Raw genomic sequence first — 16,887 nt, 5'->3', positions numbered from 1 at the left:
AAATGCATAAAGCATCATCAAGAAATGCACCTACGATTTTACATTTATTTTCCTAGCAGATATTTCACCAAAGCAATTGCAGCATGTACAAAGTGACTTTATACTGTATGATCAAAATTCTACTGGACATGGTGGAACCCATCTAATCCATACATGAAGTGCCATTGCTGCTATAGTGGTTTAAAACCAGACTTCCCTCTGGCTCTTCTCCCAGAACATCATCTTCATTTAGGCCCAGGTCATCCTCTGTTTAGGATGAAAATCAAAACAGACCTTTCAGCAATCCATACTCAGTGGGACCCAAAACACTGAGAAATACATCTGCTTTCTTTTCATCTTTGATTTCATTTGCAGCCAGCCAACGCTCAAAACGCTCCAAATAGGAATCAAAATCCTCTTTTGTAGCCTCAAACTCGGGTACTCGACCAATGGTTGCCATTTTCACAGTTAATTGTTCCGTTTCCTTATTCCTTGTATTCCTTAATTTTCATCTAATTCTTCACTTCAGAAGTTTCTGAAATTACTTCATTCACTGCACTCATTTGTAATAATGTACACACCGTGTTACGTTCCATCTTTTTCTTCACAAGATTTCTCCACTGAGATCGCCTAATTTCAATGGGTTCAATTCGTTTTTGTTTTTTTTAACCACCAGAGGGCAGTGTCGCTATTCTGGACTCCAATAGTCTTGCTACTTGGCAGCTCCTGAACACTGTACCTGCTAGCAGTGCTTAGCCTTTTTTTACTGGCGAAAGAAAATAAAAAAATAACTGACGAATTAAATAATTATTTTGAGTTTCATTACTCACGCAACATTCTTCCCTTCAAGCAATGTCCGTTAAAGAAGTTTATAATCACCTCGTCGCCACTGTAATATTTGTGTTGTGGAGAAATGACCAGGCAGGAGACGGGAGTAGTTAGTTTTCGTTAGTCAAAACCTCTCGAGCTCTACAGTTCCCGGGCACACTAGTGCGCATGTGCATTTCCTATTAGGTGTAGTAGTAACACTGTCGTAATACATCACCGCTTAGTAACAGCATAGTAACTAATATAAACAGGTGTAGATCCCAGATACTACATGAAAGAGCCGATAATTTGGCTTCCTGATTTGCATAGCCTACTGTTATTGCTTTTTGAGCCCCAGAATCCAGACATCGATTATCTGCTGACAAATTATAAAAATATTCACTGAAGATGGTAATTGCTCAGTGCAGGAACAATCTAGTGAGGAGCCTCAGTCTAGTTCGCGCTCATTTTTTCAGTGCATTACATTTCTTTCTCAATTAGTTTTTGCAGGCCATCTAATAATCTGGTCAGGTAAAAATGTATTTGAACTCAAATTTCACGATGTGGTAGGCAACTGTTTACGATTTAAATTATATATTGACAATTTTATCATGGTTTTAGGTCAATTCCTAAGAACTACTGAACGAAAAGCCCGTTGGGAGCAAAAATAAATGATACTAGTCACCGAAAAGACTCGGAATGCCCGTTACGACTTGGATAATTAAATGCGGAATCTGTTTCATCCATCAGAAATCGACCCGTCTGCTTCTTCAGTAAAATCCCAACCGCTTTGAGTTGGTACATTGCTATCATAAATCTTTTTTTGTTTTTGTGTGTTAAATTCGTTGTAACTTTAGTAATTTGCTTTGACACAATGAAATGTATAGCCCAGTTTTTCATGTAAAATATCTTTATTGATAGGCCTAAATCGTTCATTATATACATTGATCCTTACTTTTTTTATCCAACAGATTTAGAAGGGGAAAAATAAACAATGTGACTCCAATACATGCGGTAGAATCAATGGAATTTCGGATATGCCAATGCGTTGCGTCACAGATGGTACAGTATTCTCACTACATTATGATGCATATGTATTGACAAATAATCATGTTCAGAGGCATTTTGTTCTATGCTGTGCAATGGAGAACGACGTTTTTAAAAGCTGTCAGGTAAACACTTTTGCTTTCACCTTTGCATTTTGCTAAACTTGTAAACAATTGTCTAGCCTAAGTATTGTGTAATTGAAAAGGTAAAAATAGATGATTCTGTACTCCAATAATATGAAGTCTGAACATAAACAGTAGGACTATGTGAATCAAGCCTAATTGTCATCAACGTTTACAAGTCCCATGCTCTGAACTGAGCTACAAAGGACTACAAAGTGAACTATTCTTGTGTGATGAGTAACCTTGCCTGAAATGTGTGTTATCTGTCTGAGCTAATGCCTAGATTTAAGCTCAGTGGGCTAAGTCTTGTGACATGCAGATTGACCTTGGTTCAAACCCAGTCAGTCTCATGGTTGATGCTAGGCGGTATCCTTGGGACATCCTATGGATCCAACCCCTGGCAACAACCCTCTGGCCAACACACACAGTGAGGGAGTTCTATTACAAAAAAAATTCTGTACAGCACTTCGAGATATTAGCTGATGTACGAAGGGCTATATATAAATATAAATAAATTTGATTTGATATTACGCTGGCCCGGGTTGAACCAGGCAATGGCCAGTCACATCATTGGGTGAAAGCAGGGAGGAAGGAGCACCCTTCTCAATACAACAGTAATCTGCGCCAGTCGGTCATGTTGTCAACAAGGCAGCATGGTGCACCTTCCAGAAACACATCTCTTTTGCATAAAATAGATGTTTGAATTTTCAAACTAGTTTTCATTGGGAAGGCAGATAAAGCGTTTTTATCAAAGCAATCACTTTTGCATGTGAAAACACATAATCATACTCATCACTCCATGAGCTTAATAATTACGTCACTTTTGTTTTGAGCCGACTTCGGCCAGAGCGGGGCACCTGGCTCACCCCCGGGAGGCGGTGCGGTTCCAAAACGAATGCAATCACTTTTCACCCAGTTCAAACTCCTACCACCGAGGTAACCCGGGCCACATAAATTAATCCCCTCAGTCTTGTGGTGTGAATATGATCTGGGTTCAATCACAGTCAGTCTCATTGGTGCCATTGGACCTTGATTGCACAGTTGATGTCGATCAGCTACTGGGGTGTTGTGAGAGGAGGTCAGGGGAGGGGTGAAGTGTAGCGGTGGTTCCGTGAACAGAATAACCTTGCCTAATACTTGAGCTAGAGCCTAGGCATTCGCTCAGCAGCATATATCCATAAACATCATGCCAGCTGATTCGTGATTTTGACTGGCTGAGAAATGCTGTCTGCCTCTTTCTCTCGTCCCAAAACCCGACCCCTACACGTTCATTACTATGGGACAGTTGGAGATCAAATTTGAATATTGAAACAATGTTGCAAATGTCGGAGAGACAGACAGCAAGGTTTATACAAATCTCTGCTGTTGAAAACTCACTGTTAGTATAAAATAATTGTTAAATAATGTCTAGATGCTTTTTACAGTGGAGATCGAGTTTTAACTTCCCTGCCTGGACTGACAAGACAGTGGATTACGTAGTCAGATGGAACAGAGTAAATAGGCATTTTAACATCATAGATTTAGCCGGTGGTAACTTGTGGAATAGACCGGCTGGAATTAGCTTTAAACCAATCAGCATTCAGGATTAGATCCAGCCGTTGTATAAAGAGCAAATGTCACAACATAGGTTGTAATATGGCTTTTTTACTGTCTTGGCTTTGTCGTGGAAAATCGTATTACAAATATAACACTTACAAGAACTTGTGATTTCAATAAACGCTTTTTAATACAAAATATCAGAAGCCGTCTCAGTCCGCGGAAAATACCAACTTCCATAAGCACTGGCTCTGTTCTTATACACATACATCAAATGAGTCCATCCCACATGCAAATGAAGTTCCTTCCCTTAGTCCATCTGCCACCATTATCTTTCAGTTTAAGCTTCCTGCTTGTTCACGCCCAATAACGCCCATATCTGCTTTCAGTTAGGTTATAATGGTGGCAGGACCCCTTCTTGTCCTAAAAATAATATATGTCCATCTATCCTATGGGCCTATGTCTTTGGCCTTCGTACTTATGTTTAGCTTGGTGTGCTCTTTGGTATGTTTGCCCTTATTAGGATCAGCAGACTATGTGTCCCTCTAACATTAGTGTGTCCAGCTGTCCTATGTGTCGCCTTCTCCTCCTGTGTTCTGATGTACAAATGTATATCTGTCCCTATATGTACCATTTACTCCCACAGCATCCCCAGTGATTTTACACATGCACCGCTACTGGTCAGACACAGGTCACATAATTAGAATCTCTGTGGCAACAGTAGCCTGGGCCCAGATCTGTTTGTGCTCTTATAGCTAAGCCAAAAATCATATTTGGCATGACAGTGAGTTGATATAAAAAACAAATAGACTGGCACTCAGGCTACGGCAACAGTAGTTCATTGGGCGTCAACCTATGATGACATATCAGGCTCGCCGCCATGTCATAATGGTCCGATGAACTATCACAGGTGAGTTTGTAAGAAATACATTATTGCTATGTTGGTTTTCAGGAGAAGACCTCAAAGCCCCTGTGTCAGATACCCTCGCGACCAGAGAAGCAAACTCGTCCACTGAAAGGGAAGCCTCCTCAGATCATGATAGAAACAAAGCCGTCAGTGAGCAGCAGATTGGCTGCCATGACAAAGCTTCCGGTCCTACCTGTGGTCCCCTTTAAATTTCATAGAGCCAGCTTGGGTAAAAAGGTAAGCGGAACATATATTTAACAGGATACAGTATAACATTTTTTTAAAGAACATGCATACAATAGAATGGTGCAGTAGTGCAGTAGAATAGAAGAAGGGTCCAGTAGAGTGGTGCTTTAGAATGGAAGAAGGATCCAGTAGAATGTTTATTTTTTTTGTTAATATCCTTGTTCCTTCAGTTGTATCAGCCTACATCTGATTTCAACCTCAGTGACCCAAACTGTCACATTATGAGGCCGACGTACAACAGCTTGCATGACCCAAACCTCAATGAATACTACCATCAGAAGGAAATGCATGAGAAGTTAAAGAAGCGAAACTTCATCACTAAAGAGGACAACGTAAGTTTGAAGTTAATATTATTGTTTCTGAACAGTGTAGTAGAAGACTGTAAGCTTTACCGATAGTTAACTCCAGGACTATTATAGCAGGAAACATTTTGATTCTCTCTCTTCTCAAGGTTGTATGCTCATTAAAGGAGTATAACACATACAAACATTACCTGGATACGGTCAAGACTGACCATCATAAAACGTACAGCAAAAAGTTGGTATGTGGGCAGTATGACTGCGTTCTTAAATGTGAACTTCTGTGAAGATCACACATGTTATTTTCACGAGAAAATGTGAAATGATCATCCATCACTCTAAAAACAATGTAACATGTATTTTATTAGGTAAATAAGTGTTTAAAATGTACAATTTTTTTTATTTATCCTATTTAAGAAGGAACAGATACTGAGAATGGTTCAGTTGCAAGAGGAAGGACATATACCTAAGGACGTTACCCTGGAAGATATGATAGAGTACTTACTGAATAAAGGAGCACAGAACCTGAAGCATCTGCAGTCAACCATTGGTTCCAGGTAGGCAAGAAGTGCATGAAGTAATAAAGTAGAGTTATATAGGCCTACTCTGTGTTGGCAATGTCATGACTCATCTGTTTAATGTATTGATAGGGACAGGGGACAGAAATATGGCCTGCAAACTGCGTTGTATGACCAAGAGAGAGAGTTTAAAGAGGATTGGGTTTCTAAGGAGCGATCCAGGCTGAAACTCATTGAAAAGGATGTGAGGCACGATTTGAACAAGGCCAAGTATATGAAAGAGGCCAAAGAAAAGCACATCAGAAAGGTACAAATGTCACACTTTCATCATACTTCACAAAACTACCCACAATTATTTTCAAGTTTGAATAAATCATGAAAATTAAGAAATCATTTTACCTCAACTTTTGTGGATGCTAAGTTGCTATTTTTGGACTCTATGTTCTTCACAGAAAATGTGCATTATGGAACAAAAACAGGCTATTCAGTTGAGGATAATGGAAGAGGAATTGAAAAACCTCCAGGAGTTTGAGAGGTTGAGAGAGGCCTCTATCAAACCAAATAAGCTGCTGGAAGAAATATTTGAAAAACCAGGTAAGATTTCATTTGAATTCATCACACAGTTAAGCAATGTTTAAATGACTATGCCAAATGCAACCTACAAGGAGCAGTTGAATGTGTTGTGCTGTATATCATATCGTATTTTGTATTTAAAAAATTAAAAAATCTATTATAGCATCTGCTCAGCCTGCTCTCAATCCTGCTCACTCCAAAACTGTAAAGAAAACAGTTTCTCTGTCAGGTAAGAACATTTCCTTACTAAAGAACTATAATTTCATTACGAAATATCTTTCAGAGTATGTTCATAGCCAGTGAATGCTATATTAAATCAAATTTTTTAAATGTGTGTGTGTGTTATTAATAGGGAAATCTAAGGAAAAGCCAGCCATGCTACAGAGGAGACCAAGCCTTGCACCACTCCAGAGGAGACCATGCCTGGATGGTCTGGCACCGCTGAAGGGTTTCCAAGAACCTGTTTTTAGGATCTTCAAAGCCATCAAGGGACAAAGCATCCCAGACAGAGCTCAGCTGAAATCTGTCATCCTCGACCACTTAGGCTCCAAGCTTGTCAGGAAGCAGCTGGCGGAGTCAATCAGGGATGAGGTCAAACTGACGATTCCAGGGACTACACCAGCAGCACAAAGGGCTCTGAGTGCCAGAATCGCTTACGATGTGTTGAAGTGCGTCTCTCGAGCGGCCAATCCTAGCAATGAACCTGCCTGCAGACTCCGTGGGGGAAACACAATCAAACCCAATGCTCAAGCAGATGATCCAGAACCAGAGGGGTGGATGGCCAACGGAGAAGACATAAACACCTATGTGACAACGTTGATCACTGACGTTCTGGAGGAAGTCCAGGAGCAGGTTATCGTAATGATCCGAGAAGACTCCCCTACCCAATTCAGAGTTGTCTCTGCAAAGGCCAGCCAAACAGCCATTGATGTGGTAAGCAATGTTTTGGAAGACATTAGACACTTATTAAATGAGGAAAACATTGAAGAGCTTGCACTAGACTGTGATGCTGAAGAAGGCACCTCAGGTATAACAAACATTCAGCCACCTATATTGACTGCATTAAAAAAGGCAGACACCGAGAACCGCCGAGATTCCTGTTCAAAACTAGAAGGTGTCGCCTGTGACCTTATTAGCACTGCATATGACAGCATCCTATTCGAGCTGGCTTTTCCTGAGCTTCAGGGTGAAAGAGATGAAAAAGCTCCTTCCCTGACTCTGGAAATACTTCCCTCGAAGCCAGTGATCTCATCTTTATCCAACTCTCACAGTTATGGAATGGTGTTTTCATCTGACACTTCAGAGGTTGCAGAAAACAACAGTAAGACAAGCAGCTCAGAGACCTCCGCAGCTGCATCAACCTCGTCCCAGGAGACGACTGTGATGGCCAGTGTTCCATGTTATTGTACTACTTCCAGAGCAGATATGGAAGGAATGCTCTCTGAGGCAACAGGCGAGCACCCAGCGAAATCAATGGCCTCTGCAAAAGTTGAGTTGATCGCTGATGATTTAGTGGAAGATGCCATCGATATGTGCAGTGAAATGATTTTAGACGACCAGCCACTAGCCCTACTACATGACGATCCTGAAGAAGGTACATCAAATGTTGTTTTTCCTGGACCAATTCAGAGCAGCCTGTCTGGATTTGATGAACGCCACACAAAATCACAGGTCCTTGCAGTAAAGATTGAAGACCATGAGGTAAAGCCAATTTTGATCCAAGACACAGCGCTCATATCTCCAGGTGAGAAGAATACGGATGAAAAAAGAGTCATTAGAGTAAGTTATGTCTTTAACTCATCCCCTAGAAGGAAAGCTCACCAGGCCACCAGAAGCACCTCTTTCCCTAACCTCTATGTCACCCTTGTGGATGGAGTTCTGGACCAAATTAGCACAGAACCTTTCAAAGAAACCCTGGCCCAATCTGTGAGGAATGAGGTAAGACATTCTGTCTCTTTGCCTCAATTTGGATCGGTGAACCTCAAAAGCGAGGACTGCTCAGAGAAAGAAATGATTGAGGATATGTTGAAAAGTGTATCCACAAAACGCAGTAAAGACCAGGCCTGTCAGCTGACTGGGAAAGCCAGTGAGACCATGAATGCCAACGTAGATGCCATTTCACTTACCCCCAAACTACAGTCTACTGCCAAAGACCAAATCATCAAAGTTCTGGAGCAGGTCAACACTAAAATAATCAATATGATTAGACAAGATTCTCCCAACAGGACGATTTCCCGCAAGGCAAGCCAGACTGCCATCAAAGCGGTCAGCAACATTTTGGGTGCTATGGGAACCTCTCTCAAGGCAAGCAACACACCATTTGTTCCTAATGTGGCTGGACTCCAGCCTGACCTAGATGATGTAGCATCTTACTCAACTGAAGCTTTTGAGGGATATCCAGGGATCTGGATGTCATCCCTGAAGATAAAATATATTGCCTCAGGCCTCATGGACACTGTCTGTGATGACCTACTGGATGAGGATGGTTTCCTCAGACGGAGCGCTGGTGCAATATCCTCACAGGAAGACCTTGATCTTCAGAAGGTAGTTACTTCAAAACCAGCATCCCCAGTCAATTGCATGCCCGTCAAAGGATGCCTGTCAATGTCCTACCTTGATGCTTTGAAGAATACTGAAGACATTGAAAATGCTACTCACCTCAGTAGAAGCATTGACTCTCTCTCCGTAATTGGTGTGCCTACTTCAACCTCAAAGGAAGTTTCATACGGCACAGAATTGAAACTGACACAGTTGCAAAAGGATGTCTCTGCATCATCCTCACTTTATGCCATGAGCAACTGTCGGAGCTCATTGGAGTTTCCCTCCAGTCGATCTGATATCCCTATTGACAAAGAGGCCCAAAGGATTTCCTCCACAGACGAAGAAGACAGTCTGTCCAAATCCCTCCTGACCTCTTCCAAATCAGTCTTCAATGTCTCTGGCCTCGTCCCTACTCCGCCAGAGGGAAAGCCAAAGGTGAGGCTGCCACGGCGCCCAGTGCTTCGCCTTAGGAAGGTTCCAGAGGAGCCCCCCAAAAAGATGCACATTTACACAGTTTGCAGGGATGCTTTTCATTTCCCAACTGAGACAATGCGATCGACCAGTCCATCATCATTCGAGGGAGAATTCTCAACTCCAGAGTCCCGGAGGCCAAGGTAATACTGTCTTTCTCATAGTCCTAATCTGAAAAGCTTTTTAACATCTAGCCCACTGTTGATATTTGAACAGCCTTGATTCTAAATGTTTTTATTTTTGTAGAGCTTTCGTAGAGCTTTGAGAACTCTGTTATGAAAAGCGTTGCACAAATTAAATGTATTTTTTATTCATTAAGAGCGGTGGACAGCTCAGACAAGGAGTCTATCTTTAATATAGACTCATCCAAAAGACTCGTCGCAGAGATAATGCTGTCTGTTCGGGAGGACGTTGTTGAGGCAAAGCAGAGCGAGATGGCCGCACATCTGGCTGCACTGTCGCCTGACAATGAGACGCTCTGCACTTTGGCTCAGAGTGGGACACCCCGCGCCGATTCATGAACTGCCTCCAACACCTCTCCTCACAGCGAGAGTGATAACTGAAGAGAGATTCACATGTTTACTTGGACATACATGGTAGAAGCATTTGCTTACATTATTTTGAATCACATTGAGCTATTAAAGAATGCATTTATTTTCTAAAAAAGACAAAAGCATTTATTTACAATGTGTAGTTTTTCTTAGATGTAAGTGTTAAGTTAGGAATATTAAATAGAAAATTAGGAGAGAGTAATTATATATCTTTGCTCTGAATGGTGACATTGTTTAAACAGTCTCACAATTTGACCATAAAATATTAATACACATTTTTTTTTACACTGACTTTTATGGTTCTAAAGGGAGGAGAGGACAAAGCTGCGTGAATTTAGGAGTCACAAGCGCCCCAGTAATCTTTATTAACTTTACATTCCTGCCATTTTTCCTGCTTGTAAGTAGTCTCTCTTAACAGCATTGTATGACCTGTTGTTCTGTTGACACAGAAACGCTTCACTAATCAGTACAACTTCCTCTGTATTCCAGTTATTATACCTCAGATTGTTGAATTTATGCATCAAGAGTGTTGTGGTATTTTATTCACTGACATAGAGACAATGAGATACCCAAATATCTCACCCATTTTATAACCAGCATGTCCAGAGATACAACCTCTCTTATCATCACTCAGTGCCTGGGCTTACCTCCACTGTACCCGCACCCCACTGTACCCCTGTCTGCACGTTATGCCCTGAATCTATTCTACCACGCCCAGAAATCTGCTCCTTTTATTCTTTGTCCCCAACGCTCTAGGCGACCAGTTTTGATAGCCTTTAACCGTACCCTCATCCTACTCCTCCTCTGTTCCTCCGGTGATGTGGAGGTAAACCCAGGCCCTGTGGCACCCTCATTTGTTGACTTCTGTGATCGAAAAAGCATTGGTTTCATGCATGTTAACATCAGAAGCCTCCTCCCTAAGTTTATTTTACTCTCTGCCAACCCTGATGTCCTTCTCCGTAATCTAGTATGGGTAGGATGGTCATCTGAATCAGGGTTAGTTTGGCAGCTGGGGTGAACGAGGAGCAATTACGATAGAGGAAACCAAGTCTAGATTTAACTTTAGCCTCTAGCTTTGATATGTGCTGAGAGAAGGACAGTGTACCATCTAGCCATACTCCGAAGTACTTGTATGAGGTGACTACCACAAGCTCTAAACCCTCAGAGGTAGTAATCCCACCTGTGGGGAGAGGAGCATTCTTCTTACCAAACCACATTACCTTTGTTTTGGAGGTTGGACACTAAGAAAGCTTTGTTGTAGAGCATTTAACACAAAATCTGGGGAGGGGCCAGCTGAGTATAAGACTGTATCATCTGCATATGAAAGGGCTTCCTACTGCCTGAGCTATGTTGTTGATGTAGATTGAGAAGAGCGTGGGGCCTAGGATTGAGCCTTGGGGTACTCCCTTGGTGACAGGCAGTGGCTGAGACAGCAGTTTTTCTGACTTTATACACTGCACTCTTTGAGAAAGGTAGTTATCAAACCAGGCCAAAGACCCCTCAGAGACACCAATACTCCTTAGCCGGCCCACAAGAATGGAATGGTCAACCGTATCAAAGGCTTTGACCAAGTCAAATAAAATAGCAGCACAACATTGCTTAGAATCAAGGGCAATGGTGACATCATTGAGGACCTTTAAGGTTGCAGTGGCTGCCTTCTGAGCAATGGGAAACTCTCCAGGAAGGAGAGACAGGTTAAAAAGGTTGGAGATAGGCTTGGCGATGATAGGGGCAGCAACCTTAAAGAAGAAATGGTCTAAACCATCTGACCCAGATGTTTTTTGGGGGGTCAAGTTTCAGGAGCTCCTTTAGCACCTCGGGCTCAGTGATTGCCTGCAGGGAGGAACTTTGCAGGGGAAAGAGGGAGAAGCATCGGCGATAGTCACATTAGAAGGGAGATAAGGGAGATAAGGAAATGTTTGACGGGCAAGGAGGCATGGCTGAGTCAAATAGGAATCCTTACTTAATGAAGTGGTGATTAAAGAGCTCAGCCATGGGCAGCTGTGAGGGACATGGGCAGCTGTGAGAAGGAGGGTTTATTCTCCAGGTCCTTAACCATTTTCCAGAACTTCTTGGGGTTAAACGCACAGAGAGAGAACTGATCCTTAAAGTAACTAACTTTGGCCTTCCGGATAGCCTGAGTGCACTTGTTTCTCATTTGCCTGAACGAGAGCCAGTCAGCCTGAGTATGCGGGCCGAGCCTTTCGCCAAATGCAATTCTTGAGGTGGAGTAACTCTGCAAGATCACGGTCGAACCAGGGGCTGAACCTGTTTTTAATTCTCATTTTCTTTATGAGGGTGTGTTTGTTAACAATACCACTGAAAATATCAAAAAAGAAGGTCCAAGTGTCTTCGACAGAGGGGATCAAGCTGATTCTATACCATTTTACAGAGGCCAGTTCATGAAGGGCTTGCTCATTAAAAAAAATCAGGACAGGTTGTTTCACTGACACAGGCTGTAAAACAGTGATCACTAAGGTCATTACAGAAAACACCAGACTGATACCTATCAGGATTATTTGTGAGGATAAGATCAAGGAGAGTAGCCTTTTCTGGGTGTTTGGTGTCATACCTTGTGGGATTGGTAATAATCTGAGAAAGATTTAGGGAGTCCCATTGCTTTAGGACTTGGTCAGGTGGTTTATGCATGTCCCAGTTTAGGTCACCTAGCAGGACAAATTCAGACTTAGTGTAAGGGGCCAGGAGAGAGTTTAGGGCAGGTAGGGTACAGGCTGATGGAGGACGATAGCACCCAGCAACAGTCAACAAAGCTATTTGAAAGTTTAATGCTTAAAACCAGCAAATCAAATTGTTTGGGGACAGATTTGGGGGGGACAACCGAGCACAGAAGTTGATCATTGGTAAAGAATGCCACTCCCCCACCTTTGGAAGATCTGTCTTGCAGAAAAAGGTTATAAGTAGGTCTCAGTAATGACCAACACATCTGGATTGGAGCTGTGAACCCACACTTTCAATTGATCCATTTTAGGTAATAAGCTTCTAGTGTTAATGTGTAGAAAACCCAGGCTTTTACGAGAGCAGAAATCAGTGAAGCAGATATCAGAGCACAAGTCAGAATTGGGGCTAGCAACAGTAGATGGGCCAGGGTGTACATGCACATTTCCAGATATCAACAGTAATACAATTCAGGCACGGCAGAGGACAGGAAGAGCTTTGCAGTGCTGATTTATGACATCTGAATGTGGCAACAAGATCAAAGGAGAGACAGCTATTTCATCAGGTAACATGAATACAAAGCGGACGAGAGGTGGTTAGAATAGGATGGGAGGCCAAAAGTCTGTGTAACCAATAGAGAGTCAGAGTCCCGAGTGTGGGAACAAACATAGTCTGTCCTACGGTTGGGTAAAGAAAGTTCGTAGTCAACAAAGCATGCAGGAGTCATGAGGCAAAATGCACAAGAAAAAAATGAATATATAGTGACTTGGGGCTAGCTATTATAAGTTCAGAGTCACTCGCCCCAACAGTGCGTGTGCTGAAGGCGAGGGGGGGGGGGGGGGTTCAGACGGTGAACAGATCGCCAGGTGGAATCCAAGCAGCAGTGAAGCAGGCAATGGGATTAGGTGTCACACCCAGTTGGGAGAAGCTTTTATTTCTAGAGGCAGATATCTTGTATAAAATGCCAGTGGATGGTCTTTGAACAGCAGGAGGGGGTTTCAAAGACTCCTGCAACTTGTTGGGCCCAAAGGCCTCGATACCTTTCACTTCACACCTCAGTGCTAATTGAAGTTGTATCTTGTCTGTCCTAGCAAGCCTGGCAGCCTTAACTCAGCATTCAGTCCCCATAAAGTAAAATACATCATTGTAATGTACTTTATTTTTCATTTTTCTCTTTCTTCTTGGCTTTCAAAATAGCATCAGGCCAAACACTACTCACTCAGTTCCAGGTTGGATGGTGTCCTCAGGTCTCATGGTGTCCTCAGGTATCTTGTTTGCTACAGCACCCTCCGTATAGCTTGGAAACAGGAAACCTTGGTAGCAGTAATCTATCCGGTTAATTTTGGCCAAAATGACTTGCTGTTATGACTTGCTTCACTTGACTCAACCACGTTCAGGTTCTCTCATTGAAGCAGGGATTCTGAGCCTCCATACTGTACATCTAAAAGGTCTAACGAGCCAATCATATTTAATTTTGACCTCTTTTTGATAATGATCACTGAATGATTTCCTTTACAAGTCGGTGTTGAAGACAGCTCTGTGTCACCGTTCTTTTACACAACTTGCCAATCATCTTTTAGGTTTCATGAAAAGCTCTGCAAGACTTATCACAAATTACAAAAAAAACGACTGAAGCAAATAGCAGAGGCATAATCACACTGGAAGAGCTGTCTTTGTGGCCATGTTCAAAGACACAGACAAGGCCACAAAGCAAGATTAGATCAGTTTTAGGTCTTATACCAGACTATAACATTACGTGCAGTGTTTATATACATTTCAAATGTTAACAAATGATTAACTCTGTCCAAGTTAACTTAGGGTTAACCTCATTCTGTATGGCTTGGTGTCTGTCTCTGAGTGAGTTGCTTCTCTGTCCAACAGGGCTAGGAACCCTCCATGTTCAGGACCCAACAAAGAGCTGGCCTCAGCCTGTGGAGCTTCTCTTCTAGCCTGGCTATCTGCTGGCTCTTCTCCTGCACCTCCTCCTCCACCTCCCTCTGATTCCTGACCTCCTCTGACAGACGCACTGTCAACTCCACCTTCAATACAAAGAAACACACAGAAAAGTAAGTGAGATGACCAAGGTTACTTCAGCTCCTCATTTTCACTATTTGTTTTCTATACAATTTTGACTTTTCATTCATTTTATTTTGACAGGTTTTTATATTTAATGATAGATGTGTGTTGTGGTCTGTTGGTTCTGGTATCAGTTTAAGTTTGAACAGTCTAATTCTAGATCTCTGTTGGTTCTGGTTTTAGTTTGAACAGTCTAATTCTAGATCTCTGTTGGTTCTGGTTTTAGTTTGAACAGTCTAATTCTAGATCTCTGTTGGTTCTGGTTTTAGTTTGAACAGTCTAATTCTAGATCTATATTGGTTCTGGTATCAGTTTTAGTTTGAACAGTCTAATTCTAGATCTATATTGGTTCTGGTATCAGTTTTAGTTTGAACAGTCTAATTCTAGATCTCTGTTGGTTCTGGTATCAGTTTTAGTTTGAACAGTCTAATTCTAGATCTATATTGGTTCTGGTATCAGTTTTAGTTTGAACAGTCTAATTATAGATCTATATTGGTTCTGGTATCAGTTTTAGTTTGAACAGTCTAATTCTAGATCTCTGTTGGTTCTGGTATCAGTTTTAGTTTGAACAGTCTAATTCTACATCTCTGTTGGTTCTGGTATCAGTTTTAGTTTGAACAGTTTTGTAACCTGAAGATTCAAGGTTTTATTTTATTTTTTGTTTCTTTTAAAATGTTGTTTTAGTTGCAATTTTAGTCAACCATGAGGGTTTTAAGGCAGAGGGATAGATGCCACTGTTAAAGTTAGAGCACTGCTGTGGTAATCAGTATATGTCTGTATACCCATTAAACCTTATGAAATGAACAAATGTCACAACTTGTTGTTCAGTACATGTATGAGTGCATGATAATTGTACACGCTCATAGCACTCAAATATATACTGAGTGTACACCCCCCCCCCCCCCCCCCCATGGACTCTAGAAGGTGTCGAAAGTATTCCACAGGGCTGCTGGCCCATGTTGACTCCAATACTTCCCACAGTTGTGTCACGTTGGCTGGATGTCCTTTGGGTGGGGGACCATTTTTGATACACGGGAAACTGGTGTATCAAACCCAGCAGTGTTGCAGTTCTTGACACAAAACGGTGCGCCTGACACCTACTACCATACCCCGTTCAAAGGCATTTAAACCTGGTCAATCTATGTCATGGAAAGAGCAGGTGTACTTAATGTTTTGTACACTCAGTGTACAATATAGAAAGGTTCTTACTTCCTACCTGACCTCTGACCACATCCTCATTGCCAGCAATAGTCCGTCCTGTCAGCTTCTCCTGAAGCACACAGATCCCTTGGACTTTCTTCAAAAACTGTTTCTTCAAACACAGGTGAGTGATTTCCTCACCGAGCAACTGTATATTCTGCTCCTGTAAAAAGATGGATTACAAAATTACAACTACAGTCAATACCAACCTCTAATATGGGGCACATTCCACTGAGCCAACCATTGTGCTAATATCATCAGGTATTCTGACTGGGCCACACCAATCTGTATAAAATTATGAACCTTCTCACTAAACTCAGCATAAAAAGAAACATCCTTTTTTCAGGACCCTGTCTTTCAAAGATAATTAGTAAAAATCCAAATAACTTCACAGATCTTCATTGTAAGGGGTTTAAACAGTGTTTCCCATGCTTGTTCAATGAACCATAAACAATTAATGAACATGCACCTGTGGAACGGTCGTTAAGACACTAACAGCTTACAGACGGTAGGCAATTAAGGTCACAGTTATAAAAACTTAGGACACTAAAGAGGCCTTTCTACTGACTCTGAAAAACACCAAAAGAAAGATGCCCAGGGTCCCTGCTCATCTGCGTGAACGTGCCTTAGGCATGCTGCAAGGAGGCATGAGGACTGCAGATGTGGCCTAAGACAGTGCTACAGGGAGACAGGACGGACAGCTGATTGTCCTCGCAGTGGCAGACCACGTGTAACAACACCTGCACAGGATCGGTACATCCAAACATCACACCTGCGGGACAGGTACAGGATGGCAACAACACTGCCCGAGTTACACCAGGAATGCACAACCCCTCCATCAGTGCTCAGACTGTCCGCAATAGGCTGAGAGAGGCTGGACTGAGGTCTTGTAGGCCTGTTGTAAGGCAGGTCCTCACCAGACATCACAGGCAACAATGTCGCCTATGCGCACAAACCCACCGTCAGACATCCTCTTCCCTCATGTGGTACCCTTCCTGCAGGCTCATCCTGACATGACCCTCCAGCATGACAATGCCACCAGCCATACTGCTCGTTCTGTGTGTGATTTCCTGCAAGACAGGAATGTCAGTGTTCTGCCATGGTCAGCGAAGAGCCCGGATCTCAATCCCATTGAGCACGTCTGGGACCTGTTGGATCGGAGGGTGAGGGCTAGGGCCATTCCCCCCAGAAATGTCCGGGAACTTGCAGGTGCCTTGGTGTAAGGGTGGGGTAACATCTCACAGGAAGAACTGGCAAATCTGGTGCAGTCCATGAGGAGGAGATGCACTGCAGTACTTAATGCGTGGCCACACCAGATACTGAATGTTACTTTTGATT

At 42.4% G+C, this 16,887-nt stretch overlaps 1 protein-coding gene and 1 long non-coding RNA gene across 2 annotated transcripts; one reads left to right on the top strand and one right to left on the bottom strand.

Annotated features, from left to right (window-relative positions):
• The first annotated feature begins 4,790 nt into the window (after window positions 1–4,790).
• Window positions 4,791–9,567, top strand: LOC139556887 (serine-rich adhesin for platelets-like). The gene is made up of 8 exons (XM_071370982.1): window positions 4,791–4,976; window positions 5,096–5,185; window positions 5,361–5,500; window positions 5,594–5,768; window positions 5,914–6,055; window positions 6,198–6,263; window positions 6,387–9,189; window positions 9,366–9,567. Exons 1-8 carry the CDS (start codon window positions 4,866–4,868, stop codon window positions 9,565–9,567), a joined length of 3,729 nt encoding a protein of 1,242 aa, XP_071227083.1. The 5' UTR covers window positions 4,791–4,865.
• A 359-nt stretch (window positions 9,568–9,926) lies between these two features.
• Window positions 9,927–15,716, bottom strand: LOC139557798 (uncharacterized). Its single transcript, XR_011671462.1, has 2 exons — window positions 15,566–15,716; window positions 9,927–14,312 (listed from the first exon to the last, which is right to left on the bottom strand). It is a non-coding gene; the product is annotated as an uncharacterized lncRNA (long non-coding RNA).
• Window positions 15,717–16,887: the final 1,171 nt, after the last annotated feature.

The sequence above is a fragment of the Salvelinus alpinus genome, chromosome 28, assembly GCF_045679555.1.
Source record: "Salvelinus alpinus chromosome 28, SLU_Salpinus.1, whole genome shotgun sequence".
Taxonomy (NCBI): domain Eukaryota; kingdom Metazoa; phylum Chordata; class Actinopteri; order Salmoniformes; family Salmonidae; genus Salvelinus; species Salvelinus alpinus.
The sequence above is the reverse complement of the archived record's forward strand: the minus strand, read 5'-3'. Positions and strand labels throughout refer to the sequence as shown.